A 17,235-nucleotide genomic window follows, 5' to 3' on the forward strand; every position below is an offset into this window, starting at 1 on the left:
GAGGTGTGTGATTGGCCCCACATTTATTCTGCAGCAGGACAACCACCCCAGACTTACAGCCAATGTCACCAAAAATCTTCAGCGTAAAGAACAAGGAGTCCGGAAAGTGGTGGTTTGGTTGGCCCGCACAGAACCCTAATCTCATCATCTTCATAGAGTCTGTCCAGAACTACATGAAGAAACGGAGTGCAGCCTACATCCACAGAAGATCTGTTCTCCAAGATATTTGGAACAACCTACCTGATGAGTTCTTTCAAAAACTGCATGCATGTGTACCTTGAAAAATCAATGCTTGCTTGAAGGAAAAGGGTGGTCACACCAAATATTGATTTAATTTGTAATTATTTTCTGTTCATTTACTTTCCATTTTGATGAAAATAAACTTTAAAACACTTCTATTTCTCAAAGAAATCTTAATTTACAGCATTTTTTCACACCTGCCTATAACGTATGCACAGTATTGTATATTTAGATGTGATGTATTAATCCAGCTTCCAACAAGTCATATTTTTATCAAATGTTACAGCCAAGTCTTAACTAACCATAACATGCCATCCAAGGATGTAAATTTAACTTTGGTAAAGTAAGCTTTTAAATTTGATCAAAGCCAGACACTGCACAACACTGAAAAAAAATCAAAGAACAGCACAATTGAGTGGCTCGTCTCAGCAAGTTTATCTAAAATATTGTATTGTCTACAATCCAAAAATATTTAAAAATAAAGCAAAAAGAAATAAAAAATTGAGGTAGTTTTTTTTTTCATTCAAAACACTATTCAAAAATGCCATCCCCACTCCCAACAAAAGAATAACTAAATCTAAAAAAAAAAAAAAAAAAAAAAAAAGTACAAAATTAAAAACACAAAATAGCAACACCATAACACTTATATTCTCATCCATACAGGAAGCGAAACCCTCCCATAAAAAAAGGCATTTAAAACCTAGTTCTGTAAACAGCAATGAAATGCAGAAACTGCATTTTTCTTTGTGCATCCATGTTGAAGATAATACATTCAACTCTGTCAGGAAATAAATAGATAAGAAAAGAGTGAAGAAAACAAAAAAAAAAAAAAAAGCAAACATTTGGCTCCCATATAGGGAGTAATTGTCTTTTTTCCCTTTTTAACAAATCCAAAGCAGCCACTCTTGGCAGCTGTTATTTAGCCATTTCATCTGGATGCTTACTCCTTGCTGACATTTGTTTTGCATGAGTGAAGAAATGCTTTAAAAAGCAGAGGTAGTTGCTCCAGGGGTACATTCACCAGTTTCCCTGCAATGTTAAAAAATATATCATCATTTTGATCATGAGGATTATAACTACTACTCAATAATTAATAAAAAAAAATATTAAGGCTGGCCATACACTACAATTTTCTTATTCAATTTACTTTAGATTTACCTTCAACTATGTAGCGCAAGGGCCTGTCTGATTTCATACACATTCAAAGTGTTTAGGCCTGACCTCATATTTTATTGTTTTGGTATATCTAAAGGAAAATTGTACAAGAAAGTTGTATAATGTATGGCCAACCTAACTAAACTACTCTGCTTACTGCCAGAAAAAGTGGTTCCAAGCACAGAATTAATCATCGGCTGTGTGCAAAACAGCTGACTGAAAGAAAGCGTGGCTTTAGTTGGTCATAACTGGCATGTAAGAAATGAAAATGTACCTATTGTCAAAGAATAATGCCGTATACACATGACCGGACTTTTCGAGGGACTAGGTCCGACGGTCTTTCCAACTGACTTTCGGCAGAGTTCTGACGGACTTCCCGAATGAACGGACTTGGCCACACACAATCCCACCAAAGTCCGACGGATTCTAACGTGATGACGTACGACTGGACTAGAATAAGGAAGTTCATAGCCAGTAGCCAATAGCTGCCCTAGCGTCGGTTTTTGTCCGTCGGACTAGTATACACACGAACGTATTTCTCGGTCCGGCGGAGTTCGGGTGGAAAAATTTAAAACATGTTCTATTTCTAAAGTCCGCCGGATTTTTGGCAAGCAAAGGTCCGATGGAGCCCACACAACATCGAATTGTCCATCGGACCTTTGCTGTCAAAAAGTCCGGTCATGTGTACGTGGCATTAGGCTAGATTCCCCTATCCACGCTAGCGAGGAAGGTGGAGGAATCCTCCCCACTGTTTTATTCTATTCTGACAGCAGGGACTCCTCCACTGTCAGAATACATGGATCAGTGCTATAGTGCTGATTGAAAGAAAGTTTATTAACAAGCCAGTTTGAGAAAAGTCGAATTCTCTGAAACAGGCTTTGCCAAAAATAGATCAAAATGTGGTTGGTGCCTGCTGAACCAGCCAAACTTTGATCCATCAATGGCCAGCTTAAAGTGGAACTTCAGTAATTTTTTCAACTGTCATCTATTAAATCATCTGCCCTTGTTGTTTTAACTTTGGATAGCAAAACATTTTGTTTCTGCCACTAAATACCTTATACAGCCAACTTCTTGTTTCTCGTCTGGTAATGATGCACTTTATTTTCAGTGTACTTAAAATCTTAAAGAGGGGAGAGAGTGAGAAGGGAGGAAAAGGGGATTTTTTTTTTCCTTCTCTCGTCTCCTCCTCTTCCCTTTTGGCGGGGGGGGGGAGGGATGGGGAGAGGAGAGGGGGGGGGCTCCAACAAGATTTGAGGGGTGTCGGGCAGGGCAAATCCCCTCCTCCTGTCGGCAGGTTATATAGGATATGATTACCGTTTTTTTATAAATATCTAGTTCTGCCTTCTTGTTGCCTATTCCTATGTTTTTTAATAAAACATGGAATGTAGATATTAATTGTAATACATGAAAATGTTTAAATAAAGATGAATATAAAAAAATAAAGAGGAACTTCAGCCTTTCCCCTCCCCCCTAATATTTGTTTTCTCCTGCTTACCTGATACTGTGTTCTGCACAGCAAGGATACTAACCTAGTCAGCAGATCCAGCGTTGGCCTGCTGGCATCCTCCTTTCTGCAGGCGCTGCATGGCTCAGGTGCAGCCATGTTGCCTCTTGATAGCCAGTTCTTCCAGGTGCTAAGCCCTCCCCCTCCTCCTTGAATGGGACTGCCCGCCATGTATCCCAGGAGGCACCAGTATAATTTGCATAGGCTAATGAAGGAAGATGGGGCATGCCGAGGTATTTAGCAAGAAAACAAAAACAAAGCAGGGGTAGGATGGAGAGGAAGAGAGTGATGTGGGAGGAAGAAGGTCTGCTTTAAATAACAGATAGCCATTTAATTTTTTCCCTTAGTTATTTTCTGTATTTGATGATCTCGTGTACACTCAGGGGCTGGGATGCAATAAGCATTTTTAGCAACATTCCAGTGTCACCATCAGACAGGGGCAACTATAAATCCCTCATAAAAAGGACCTTGCATAATTATACTTAAATACGAACTATTACAATTTTATTACATGTTCAATTGCAATTAGTTCTCCTTAATGTACAGAATAAAAAAAAATAATCATACAATTTTTGTCTAAAAAAAAGTTTTTTTCCCTTCCTCCTGCTGGTGATTCATCTAGTGATACACCCCAGTGTTCTATTCACTTGTCCCATTGGAAGGAAACACTGTTTGCTCATTCTGTAATTCTATTTTTAATTCTTATGCGGTTAGCATTAGTACATAGATAGGAAAGTATATTGTATAGACTTGTTTTAACCTTGTTTATTTTATTTATTTTTTACATTTCTTCAGTTACTTCTTGGTTTCTTGCCTAGGAAAATTATGTCATACAACCACACACTGATATCTATCCTTTTGCCAATTGTGTATATGCTAAATCAACCAAGGTTTAAATCCCAGCTTTTTTCTTACAGGATCATAAGGTGCAGCTAAATAAAATAATTTGCTGCAATCAAGGCTTTGTCCATAGCACCACCATCCATTTGTGGTATAGTTAAAAAGAAGATTAGTCTGACATGATCTGCCCCCAGCAAAACAATGTTGCTTGGATCCATCAAGTTATGTGTTTTTTAAATGAACACTGAACCCCATTTTTGCAGCGATTTCTTCATTTTACTACTCACTGGTCTGTGGTTGCCATCTTTTTTCTTGCTACCCTTTCTGTGGATAGATACAATATTATCTGTCCGCCAGTCATGGGGAACTACTTCTGTTATAGAAGATTTATTTAAATCATCTACTGACCCATCAACTATACTTTATTCTTTTAGAACTCTGGGATGAATATGACCAGAACCCTTCGCTTTAGGCCTCATGGACACTGTATGCTATTGAAATTTTTTTGTTTTCCTACAGGAGTTTAGCAGCAGCAAAAACGCTGTAAAAAGCTGCGTTTTACATGCGTGGTAATGCATATTCATGTGTCTGGTGTTAATACATTCTATTGGCCAGAATTATAGCATTTAGAATGTGTGAACGGACTTTAATGAGCTTTTGAGAATTTTTTATGCTCTGCTAAACATGCGTTTTTAAACGTGGATTACTAGCTGTGATGTTCCAGCGTTCAGGAGAGGTTGAGAAACGTCCGGTGTACATGAAGCCTAATACAGTATGGTAGAAATGTAACAATTTGGAAAGCAAAACAAGATGCCCAGATATAGCTGAAGTTGTGCTTATGTTATCTACATTTTTTATTTTTATTTTAACTAGGTTTGATGGTATTAGATATGTAGATGACATTCTTACCAGCAATGTAGCGGACCTCAGGCAAACACATCATAAGGTCTGGGAATCTGTTGGGTTGGTGTGAATACCTATACTCTGTGAAGTCCTGGCACACATACCAGTACCTCTTATTCAGCTGCTCCAGCTGGGAAACACTGCTAAGACCTTGGATATCTGTTAAACCAAAAAAAAAAAAAAAAAAAAAAAGTTTGTTAAGGTTGGGATCATAACTGTAAGGGTCCCCACACAGCATTTCTTGTTACTTAGAATTTCGCCTCTAAAAAAAAGGTATAGTTGCAAGCCTCAGTAAGCCATGCCCTACATTATGTAATATTCTTTCCTTCAACCAGAGGTTAAAGGAAAGAAAATAGCTTGACTCATTGTGCTCTCCCTGCAGAGAGCCTTCCCTACCTGCAGAATATAATGACCACTATTGCCAGCTATAGCTGCCAGCAGTGGTAAGGCAAGAAAATCCTAATGGGTTGGTTGTATGGAAGTCAATCAATGGGTCAACTTCAATGAAACTAACCTGATCATAAAGGGACCGAAATTCAGCCAGTTCCTTGCGAAGTGGCCAAATTTCGATCAGTTTATTGCTGGCTTAACAGTCTGCCTAATATTAGATTATAAGTGTTAGAGATAAGCTATTATACCATTTAATCCAACTACTGCAAAAGCACAATGACGTTTTTGATGACTGTATATTAATAATATGCTTGTAAATCCTTGTGAAAAGAAGCATCCCAATCTATGGTCACAAGCATGCACTGGAAAAGGCACATATGTGCCAGAAACCTAATATTCAGGTCACTGAAACAATAAATGGGGAATGAAGAAAAAGCATGAAAGCTCTAGAACAAAAACAGCAAGAACAGCTCTCGCATTTCTGTCCTTAACAAGTGAACTTTAAATCTCATAGTGGGAAGCCACAGAAATGAACACACTCGATCAATATCATGCCATACATAAAAACACTACAAAAACAGTGTTAGGCTTTAAGAAATTCATACTATTTGGAAACAATCACAATAGAAAAAAAAAATCTTCAATAAATAGAAAGGTTTTATGAGAAGTTGTATTGTAGAAACATGGCTGACACCAGAAAAACATAATGAAATATACTTCCAAGTCCTCAGGAAACAGCTATAATATTAAAGATATGCTTCCCTATAAAGGTAAAAATGTAATATGCTTACTGGAATGTGAGTGTGTTCTAGAATATGTTGGCAGGACAAAACGTTCTAATCTGTTACAAGACAATGGAACATGATTGCAATTCTACAAAATTGAACTTTATAGAAATTCAGAGGATTAACTCACACATGAAATGTTGAGATATCTGGACTGAACTACGTAATATGCATTAAGGCGAAAAAACTTCTGACACTGACCGCCCCCCCCGTCTACAAACTATGGTACAGTATATATACTGGAATTTGTATTTATTTATACTAGTGATGGCGATGATCATCAAATTATAGTGGGACTGAGATAGTACAGTAGGCATGTCAAACTGACACTGGGTGGGAACTGACACTAATACAGTGATTAGTGATAATACTATACACTGTCACTGTACTAATGACACTGGCTGGGTGGGAAGTGACACTAATACAGTGATTAGTGATAATACTATACACTGTCACTGTACTAATGACACTGGCTGGGAAAGGGTTAACATTTTGGAGTAATCAAGGGGTTAAGAGTACGCATAACAAGTGTAATGTGTGTATTATGTGCTGCTTTTTACTAAAAAATGTCTTTGTTCTTCCACACTGCTTAACAGGGAGAAGAAAAGGATATTGTTCCGCCCTGTACAGAGCCATGTGTTGATTGCCAACACTGGGCTCTGGGCTGGGATTGGAGACAGCCGATCAGCAGATCCTGGTCATGAATCATTGGTTGAGACCTGCTGGCAAAACCCTGGAGTGTCTAATCACAGCAGGAGTTGGCAGGCGGGGGGGCACCAGTACACCTATTGTACCTGGAAAAAGTTCAGCTACATCTCTGTGCCTGTAGGAGTAGCTCTTTCACAGTACAAAGTGGGCGGGTGACTTTAATGTCTGGATCCACCCAGATGCCTGGGCTGGAAAGCTGGCTCAGCCTCTCAGCGAGCTCCCGGGAGCCTGTGATAGACACTCATGTCTACTTTACAGTCTGGCTCCCCAGTGAGCACTGGAGAGACAGAGCAGAGAGCCAGAGGCTAAAAGTCACCAGCTCTCTGCTTCGTGAAGACTGAGAACTGAGCCATCAGAAGTCTCTGATCACTCAGTTCTTGGTCATAGAGGCAGTGGGAGACAAATGCAGCAACAGACCAATGCTACATCCACCTAGGCGAGTATGAATACTTTTTTTTTTTTAAAGCCTGCACTTCCCATTTAAGGAGCTGCGAATATACATTTTGTAAATATTCAATTACAATTATATACATGGTTAGATAAATGGTAAATGATCACACAATTTATTTTGTGAATATTCCTAAATCGGCCTCATTCATCCTCATCCTGTAGCCAAGGGTATTTGGGCATTTGCTTTTACAAGTGTTTTTTTTCCCCAAAACATTCACCACTGCTCTTTTTTCAATGTACACTTAAAAACACGTTTATGAGTATTAAGCCTTTTTTTGCCTGAATGCTTCTCTGTCTCTAAATGCACTTTTGAAAACAGACCTGTAAACTCCCTAATGTGCATGGACACATGAGCTAACAGAGCTGCTTCTACAGACTGAAGGGGAAAAAAAAACGCCTGTATAAGTGAGTTTTTTTTTTTTTTTTATGCATGGTGTGCATGGACCCTCAATTTCATTTTAATTGTTTTTATTCTCTGAATGTTAATTAATGCTTTGCGAGTACAATTAGTTTTAGGGGAAACTTTACATAATGTCTCCTGGCCATGACTGGCAGGTAGATTGTGGTTCTCGACTCCCACTTTAAAGCAATGAATGTAGTGTTTTTATACATTAAAAGGACTGTGCCAACTGTATTCTGAACTGTACCTGCTGCTGTAGGTGAAGCGTGATATCTGACTGCATTATAATCCACAACCACATTGCACTATCAATGTTCAAACTGTAAATGCTGTAATAAGGTAAAGTGTGATGCACTATATTACCAAAAGTATCAGTGACAACCAACCATTACAAACAGAGAGGTGAATATCCCCAGTGTGGACACAGACAAAAACTCGCCTTTACTGTGGCTGTGTGAAGGTGAAAACACGTCTGTTAGATTCTATCACAAGCCTTTTGCAAAACTGTCTTAATTGGCTGCCCAAGATTACAAGCACAGGGGTCACAAATATACAAACTGTTGCAGATGCTTAGCTAAATTTAAGGCAGCATGATTTGCAATAGGTGTGTCTATTATTCTACAGGATTTATATAGCAGCAACAGTTTAAAAGGGATTGTAAACCCTTGTGTTTTTTCACCTTAAAAAAAACACCTGACAGTCACGCCCCCCCGTTTAACGTACCTGAGCCCTGGAAACATGCTCTTCCTTTGCCTGGGGTTCTTGGCTCTTGATTGGATAATTGATAGCAGCACAGCCATTGGCTCCCGCTGCTGTCAATCAAATCCAATGACGAAGGCACTGGGCTCATGTCTATGGACGCAAATGCTGGACTCGGGAGCGCACCTGCAAGGTAACCCCCCAGGAGATCGCTTCTCTTAGGGGATTATCTGATAAGAGGAGGGGCTGCGAGAGCTGCCGAGAGACCCCAGAAGTCAGTGTTGGGGGCCACTCTGTGCAATCACAATCACTTTAAGCAGTGCTTTACAAAATAGAGGGAGCCTGAACAGTTATTGTTTAATATTTCTAGATTGTAAGCTCTAACGAGCAGGGCCCTCTGATCCATCCTGTATTGATATGTATTGTAAGTGTACTGTCTGCCCTCATATTGTAAAGCGCTGTGCAAACTGTTGGCGCTATATAAATCCTGAATAATAATAATATAGTACATGAGAAATCAGAGGGCTCTGTTAGGTCAGGTACAGACTGATTGAAATTCGGGCAGCATGAATCAAGCAAATTTCTATCCATTTGTGAGCCAACGGGTTGTATTGAAGTCACTCTATTGATCAACTTTTCTATACATATATATAACTCTTTTTAACTACCATGTTAAATCTTTTTATCAATAAAATAATTTTGGATTACTTATATATTGTTGACTTGGCCTACAATTTTGCTGCCTAAAAATCCAATTTTTGGGGGAGCTTTCCCCATTTTTTACATATATATGATTCTGTGCTTAGGTGTAAATGTGGCTGCTGCCTTCCCTGGAAACTTCACTAAGTGAAGTAGAGTGCAATATAACTATAAAGAGGTAGGTGGCACTGCCAAGAGACTTCGCAATATATTGAGCAAAGCAACCTTGAAAAAGTGCATGTGCAAATTCTTACCAGAACTGCAAATGATCCTATTGTGCCAAAAACGTCATCAATAAAAAATGGTTGTCAAAATTGCAAATAGTGCTATGTGCCAAAATCTCCATCAATAAACAGAAGTAAAAAAAAAAAATGTATGTATATATATATATATATATATATATATATATATATATATATACACACACACACACACACATCAATACCATTGGGCGAGCAGTAAGAGTTCTCACAGCATTATTTCATCTAGCCGATTGCTTAGTTAGAATAACATGACCCACGGGAGGACAATTGGACTAAATAAACGTCCATGCCCCCAATGGTCAAAGTGGGGAGCTTCCAGACATGTCCGCAAACTATATCACGTCCAGGTACTACCTTGTAAAACTATGAGAATTATATGCAAATATTGCTGTGTAACAAAATCGTCATCCATAAACAGAATTATAAAGTGCTAAATAAAAGCATATAAGTGTTTAAAAGCAACACAAAATATATATGTAATGTCCTATAATAATCCAAAGTGACTTGTGCAATCAATGTCCATAAACGTGACTCTCCAAAGTGACTATATACGACAGATTGGTCAACTTCTGTGCAGAAAGTGATCAACACTCATGCTCCCCTCTTGGTTCCACACTCACCAGATAGCTGCACCCATACAGGGGTAAAATGCATGTAGTCAGATCAGCCTTTGTTCCAGGTATCCAATGCAGGAAGACCATGATGTGTTAAATCATGGGATATCAGCATGTGGATGGATGGAAAGGAGGGACACTAAGTGTGAATCCGATTAAAAAGGGGTATTATATTTATAAAAGTCTCTTGGCAGTGCCACCTACCTCTTTATATTTATATTGATCAACTTTATTTTAACCAGCCTGTCTGGTTTTTCTTGTATGATCACTGGCGGCTAAAGCCGCCAACAGTGATCATTGTATTTCGAAACCACCAGCTGTCAGAATACAATAGTACAGCAGGAGGGAGTCAGCACTGATAGGGGAATTAAGAAATTTTCTTACCTTCAAAAGTGGATGAAGGAAAGAAAATTGCATAATCTGGCTTGCTTTAGAGCTCACAATCAAATTTTGTTGTCTAATTTTGTTGCTAATTTGCTCAGTCCCCAGTTGCTCAGTTCTAGAACAGTATTACCAATGATCGCTACATTGATCTTATTGTGCCAACATCCCCAGACAAAGCCAGAACAGCTGGTGATCTGTCACACAATCCTTATCTGGATAGGAATAATCTGTCATTGTGGCTGCCTGAAACTACATGTGTTAAATGACGCGTGTTCTGGCCTTGGTGTCTGCATTAAACAGCTATTATAATGTGATTAATACATGGAAAGTCACTTGCTCCCATCACAAGAATCCAGCTAACACCTCCTTTTAACCCCTTCTTAGTTAAAGTGTGTATTGAATCCTGCTTTTAAAAACAAAAGACTTCTCCGGTACTTACCTTGATTCAGGAAGTTGATGGCTTTCATGCAGACATATTCTTCATTGCTAACCTTCAGCTGGCTGAATTTTCGATACAAGTAAATAAGCCTTTCCATCACTTCCATGCCCTCCTCACTAAATCTAAAAAGATCAACAGGTTTGTAAGTGATTTTTCCTTGTGTGGTATTGGCATGTCAGCTATTCACAATGAAAGTGTTTTTTTTAAATGTTTCATATTTTTTATTGAAACTACCAATAAAACAAACATAATAAACGATAATTATATTTAAAAAAACAATAGTAAAAAGGGAGACAAAAAGGTAATTATGGCTGGTTAAAGGATGTCAAAACTCAGAACAAAATGTAATATATTGCAGCATACCAGTCTTTAGATATGGTGTTTGCATTAGTTTTCTTTTTAAAAGCCAAGTATGTGTTTTGTAATTTCACAAATACACTGTTAATTTTTCTAGATTCCAAGTGTCCCTGTAACTTCTGATGTACTGAATTAATATGGTATGTAATAAACTCCGCACCAAACATTAAACTGTAGTAAATATTAGTGAAAATAAGTGAAAAAACACTAGTGTAACCAAAATCAAACAATACTTAAATGAATACAGCTGCCCCCCTGATTGAACACAGTGATCAATAAAATTGCAATATATATATATATATATATATATATATATATATATATATATATATATATATATATATATATATATATATATATATATAGAGGGCGCTACATACAAAAGAAAAAATCTAAAAAATCTAAAAATAAAAATACTATCACAACTTTTGTGCACAATGATACATTTGATAAATCAAAACCAAAATTAAACCACGAATGACGTGAAATAACAATTGTGCCAAATAACAGAGATAGAAATAGAGTGCACACAGAAAGACAGAAAGAAAAAAAAAACTATATATAGAAAAGTCCCAATTGAGTGACCACAACAGTGGTAAATGCCTTCAAGTCTTCCACTTAAAGTATAAAATTCTTCTATTTGAGAAAATTCCTTCCCCAAAGAGAGGTAACACCACCCGGCTGTGGCGAGTTAAAGTGGTTGTAAACCCTTACAAACCAATTTGACCTACAGGTAAGCCTAGATTAAGGCTTACCTGTAGGTCCAAGAAATATCTCCTAAACCAACATAGTTTAGGAGATATTTGCCGAAAGACAGGCACCGCTGTCAACGGCAATATGCCACGAGTGGCGGCTCCCGTGTGCATGCGCGGGAGTGACATCATCGCGGCTTCATCGAATGACAGCGGCGGAGCAGCGAGAACCACCGAGAAGATGGATGCTCCGGACTACAGGGGACAGCGGTGACTTCGCTGGCTTCTGTGTCAGGTAAGTGACACATAACGGACTACTATGCGATGCATAGTAGTCCATTATGCTTTACCTTTGCAGGGAATGAAAGAGGAAGTAAACCCATCGGGGTTTACTTCCTCTTTAAGGATCTCCTTACCAGAAGTATATGACTTCTTTAATAAGAAAAGTCCTAAAGGCTTGTACAGGATTGTGCCTGTTCACATGGAATGGCTGGATCAGGTTGGTAAAAAGACTTCCTCCCCGTATAGTTCGATGTAGCATATATGTACAATGGATGCTTCCATAGAGCATTAAAGATTATTAAAACAATATAAAAACAAAGAAAAAGCCAAATGGCCCCTTAAATTGTTGGTGCCAATCCGGCACTGGGGCTGCTTGCTCGTCTGGGGTTCATTCCACCTGGCGATAGCGGCAACCAGAGATGCCGAAAGTCCGATGTGATCACATGACCAAGGTGACGCTCCTACGTACGTTTTGTATAAACGTCTTCAGGGATGCGACCAAGGTACAACTGAGCAGCAGGTACCACTGACTTGATGTCTGCTGGCACCCGCCGATTACACAGGACACAGGCAGAATGACAATCTGCCTTTGTATACTGGCCAGATTGTCATTCTGTCAGAAGGGAAGGCATTGAGCCTGTATTTCTGCCAAGCAGGAACACGGATGTTTGCCTTCCCCTAGTCAAAGAACCAACCCACAGTGAGTAAGCACAACCTAGACACACAGTTAAACCTTTGATCGCTCCTGATATTAAACCCCTTCCCAGCCAGTGTCATTAGTACTGATTAGTGTCACTGGTCCCCAAAAAGTGTGTTAGGTATCTAATTTGTCGCCCGCAATATGGCAGTCCTGCTATAAGTCGCCGTGATTCAACCTTGCTAGTAAAATGTATATATATATATATATATATATATATATATATATATATATATATTTTTTTTTATATATATATATATATACACACACACACACACACACACACACACACACACACACACACCATAGTTTGTAGACCCTATAGCATTTGCACAAACCAATCAATATACACTTATTGGGATTTTTTGTTACCAAAAATATGTAGCAGAAAATATATTGGCTTAAATTGATGAAGAAATGCGATTTTTTTTATTGGGTAGGTTTCATAGCTAAAGCGCTGCGCAAACTGTTTAGCGCTATATAAATCCTGAATAATAATAATAATAATAGCAGAAAGTAAAAAATATATATATTTTTTTCAAAATGATTTGTTTATAGTGCAAAAAATAAAAACCGCAGAGGTGATCAAATACCACCAAAAGAAAACTATGTGGGAAAAAAAGGACAAAAATGTTACTTGGGTACAGTGTTGCACAACCGTGCAATTGTCAAAGTTGTTAAAGTAATGCAGTGCTGTATCTCAAAAAATGGCCTGGTCATGAAGAGGTCAAGTGGTTAAGCAAGATTCCAGTGTTAAAAAGACAGCAGTGATCATAATATTCATTAGATGAAACTGTTATATTTTGACGTTGTTTACATTGTAGAAATAGGGCCAAAAGGGTCTACAGGACAGTTGCTGCAGCTGACCATGGATGTATTCCAATCAAGCGGGTTGTACTGGACTATCTTGGTACTGATACAGAAACAATTTTTTTTATATAAGAGATATAATTTTAGACATATAAAAATACATATACAAAAAATTAATTTATAAAATTCAATTCAACCAACGGGATCACCCGAAAGGAGACTGTTGATGTGGGATATAGACAATCTGGTTCTCTACCAGTTTCACGGATTGAAACCGCTTCTTCAGGAGAAACTATCTATAAGTCAATATACATACAATAAAAATATTTGTTGGCATTGTAATTGTCTGAATCCCTCTACATGATGTAATGTACTTGGAACCATTTTGTATAATTTTGCATTAAACCTTCAATAAAATTTATATAGAATGACAATTTTGTGCATTTTTTAGGGCCACATCCTGTAATAGAATTCAAAAACAAAAACCCCTAATGGTGGACTTTTTAGGCACATACAAAGTAAAGTTTTTAGGTACGTACAGGATGCAAGAGTACCATAGTTGACTTTATGTTCAGCGGTGACTTCTATGTAAATGTATTTTCTAAGCTATATGTTTTTATGATACTTTATAATTAATAAATTATTGTTTCTTGTACTCTACTATACTTTTTTACTTTGTACCTGCCTAAAAAGTCCACCATTAGGAGTTTTTGTTTTTGAATATTTTGTGGGGCCACCATTATTTTTTCCAGCGCTGCCTTAACCCTCTTGGGCATGGAGTTCACTAGAGCTTCACAGGTTGCCACTGGAGTCCTCTTCCACTCATCCATGACGACATCACAGAGCTGGTGGATGTTAGAGACCTTGTACTCCTCCACCTTTCGTTTGAGGATACCCCACAGATGCTCAATAGGGTTTAGGTCTGGAGACATGCTTGACCTTTACCCTCAACTTCCTTAGCAAGGCAGTGGTCATCTTGGAGGCAAGTTTGGGATTATGTTGGAATACTGCCCTGCAGCCCAGTCTCCAAAGGGAGGGGATTGACATTCATGACCCCCCCACCCCTTCAACCTCTGCAGCAATTCAGGCAGCACTCATATGTCTATTTCCCAAAGATAATGTCTGGATATGACGCTGAGCATGTGCACTCAAACTCTTTGGTCAACCATGGCAAGGCCTGTTCTGAGTGGTAACTGCCCTGCTAAACCGCTGTATGGTCTTGGCTACCATGCTGAAGTTCAGTTTCAGGGTCTTGGCAATCTGCTTATAGCCTAGGTCATCTTTATGTAGAGCATAAAAAAAATGTCAGATCCTCAGAGAGTTCTTTGCCATGTGCCACACTGAACTTCCAGTGACCAGTAAGAGAGTGTGAGCGATAACACCAAAATTAACACACTTGCTCCCTTGTAACACTAACCAGTCACACAACTGATACAAGGGAAATGGATAATTGGGCCCAATTTTAACATTTTCACTTAGGGGTGTATTCACTTTTGTTGCCAGTGGTTTAGGCATTAATGGTTGTGTTGGCTTATTTTTAGGGGACAGTAAATTTACACTGTTTTACAAGCTGTACACTCACTACTTTACATTGTAGCAAAATATAATTTCTTCAGTGGTGTCACATGAAAAGATAATAAAATATTTACAAAAATGTGAGATACTGTAAACATATAAATAATACATGACAAAGGATTTCTAGAGCACAGTGGGATTTCTAATGCAATAGCACAGAAGTAGTCTTTCATCAAGCATAATCTCTATTACTGAAAGAGATTCAAGTGGGAGAAGGAGTAAGGAGGATGAGTAGCTGTTCTGCCTTACTCCCTTGAATGTGCAAATGTCATCTTGAGCTACAAGATTTTTACAAAGGAAGAGAAAAACACATGAAAAGGGGACTAAAGAGCCACCTGCTGGCTCACAGTGAGAATACAATGTTTAATATGCACTGCTTCACATCTAACTGGCAGCTAATCATACGATATGCCACAAACGGCAAGTAGTTATATATTTTGTCACAAGCAATAATAATTTCACTGTAAATGGTTTGAGTTTAGGGTAACTCAACTGCTGGATGCAGCCCAGCATCAACCCACGTCAGAGTGAAAACGCTGGATGGCAGAGTGCAAAGGATATATATATATATATAGAATTAATTGCTAATCAAGTAGCAAAGTCAAAGCTTTATATATAATCCTTCAAATTAGAGAAATTGCAACAGTATCCTTGAACTAGTCACCCAGACAGAATATATTACAATACAAGGATCTGCAAACACAACTCTGGAAGAGAAGCAGAATAAATGTTTTGCCTCATCAACTAAAATAAACCTGTTATTAAATCAGGTTTTATAAAAATAAAAATACTAAATTTTATTATGGCACGATGTGCAGTTTTTGGGACAATTCTTAAAAAAGTGCAAAAAGCAATAATATGCATTAACCCAGATTATAAAGCCAGACCACTGACAGGGAATTTATAACGAACCACGAAGGGTTATAGCACTTTTGCTCTTTGCCTAGCTGGTTGACTGGGAGGCACGTGCATAAATCAAAACCTAGAAGTTATTAAGTCTCAGAGGAGCAATTCAGTCAGTATGTGAAAAGCATTTAGTTTCAGTTATGATCAGAACCTGAATTCTAAAAAGGATAGCAAAAATAGGGCTGAATATAACCAAGTCAGGCAGGGTTTGGCTTTCCTTTTGTATTTTTCAATAGGAAAATAATACTAACTGGTTGCAATATATGTGTGTTCCTTGAACAATAAATATAACTAAACTTTATAAGGTAGGCTTTGGTTAAAAAAAAAAAAAAAAAAAAAAATGTCTCACGCCATTGTGCCAGATTTGATTCTCAAACTATAATATGAAAAGTAATTATTGGTAGGTAGATCAAAATTGAATACCACTATACAGATGGACTTTTAAGGTGCCCAAAGATCACACATTAATCATTAAAATGTGTACAATTTTATTGAATTACAATTTTTAAATAAATTTAGGCTGATGCCCAAATATCGTTATTTTAAAAAGTTTATCCCAAAATGAAAAAAAAAAAAAAAAAACATGTTGCTGTAACGGCTTAGAAAGTCTGAGATGGAGTTTGGCTTCACTTCCTAATACAGAGAGTGTGTTACTGGCTAGGTTTACCAGGTGGCAACAGAGGGGGAAAAAAGCCTTAAGAAAATGAATTCAACCACCATATCTGAGAATTGAAATGATGCAATATGTTGATTTTTTTTGGTTTAATATCACTTTAAGATGATTCTATGTATGAACTCAAAAACAGATTATGCTTATGAAAAATATCATTACCCTCCTCTTGTCATCATGATGGATCTATGCAGAGGCTGTGTGGGCCTTCACACAGTCCCTGCACATACAGTATACATCCATATGGGTCCAAAGGTTCTGTGCACTCAGTGAGCACATCCAACTGTCATGAACTGTCATCAACCGAGACTGTGATTGGAAGCTAGTGGTATGGGCTCCTAATCACGTGACCGATGTGAGTGTCAATCACATCAATCAAGTGATTGGGATGCCTCCTGGCATTAAAGTGGAGGGCCACCCCAAAAAAAAAAATGCATTAACAAAAAAAAAAAAAAAAAAAAAAAAACATTTTTCCCTTACCTGAAATGCTGTTACTAGGCAGTCTTCTAATCTGCCTCTTCCTATTCCGCAGCGCTTCCTCCTTTTTGGTGAGTGGCCACGTTGCATTCTGGGATGTGTGTGTCCCAGAAAACAATGGGGCCATTCGCAAAGCGCCGTGTGACTCGCAGATGTGCAGAAGGAAACAGGCAGTGAAGCCGCAAGGCTGCCTGTTTCCCTTCGTTAAGATGGAGGCGCTGGCAGCCGATCCGATGGACAGGGTGGCCGACATCGCGGGATCATTGACCAGGTAAGTGTCTTTATTAAAAGTCAGC

General features: G+C 38.2%; 1 protein-coding gene across 1 annotated transcript in view; it reads right to left on the bottom strand.

The window, feature by feature from the left end:
• Nucleotides 1–873: 873 nt before the first annotated feature.
• Nucleotides 874–17,235, bottom strand: part of NR6A1 (nuclear receptor subfamily 6 group A member 1) — a 77,445-nt gene continuing 61,083 nt past the window's right edge. Inside the window, exons 7-9 of the mRNA XM_077486222.1 lie at nt 10,474–10,595; nt 4,649–4,801; nt 874–1,269 (exon numbers count right to left, since the gene is read on the bottom strand). Of these exons, the coding sequence (XP_077342348.1) occupies nt 1,181–1,269; nt 4,649–4,801; nt 10,474–10,595 (364 nt within the window). The 3' untranslated portion in view covers nt 874–1,180. The remainder of the gene's footprint in view (nt 1,270–4,648; nt 4,802–10,473; nt 10,596–17,235) is intronic.

Source organism: Lithobates pipiens, unplaced genomic scaffold (genome assembly GCF_037356315.1).
Source record: "Lithobates pipiens isolate NorthernLeopardFrog02 unplaced genomic scaffold, aLitPip1_a1.2 Scaffold_1, whole genome shotgun sequence".
In the NCBI taxonomy this organism is placed as follows: domain Eukaryota; kingdom Metazoa; phylum Chordata; class Amphibia; order Anura; family Ranidae; genus Lithobates; species Lithobates pipiens.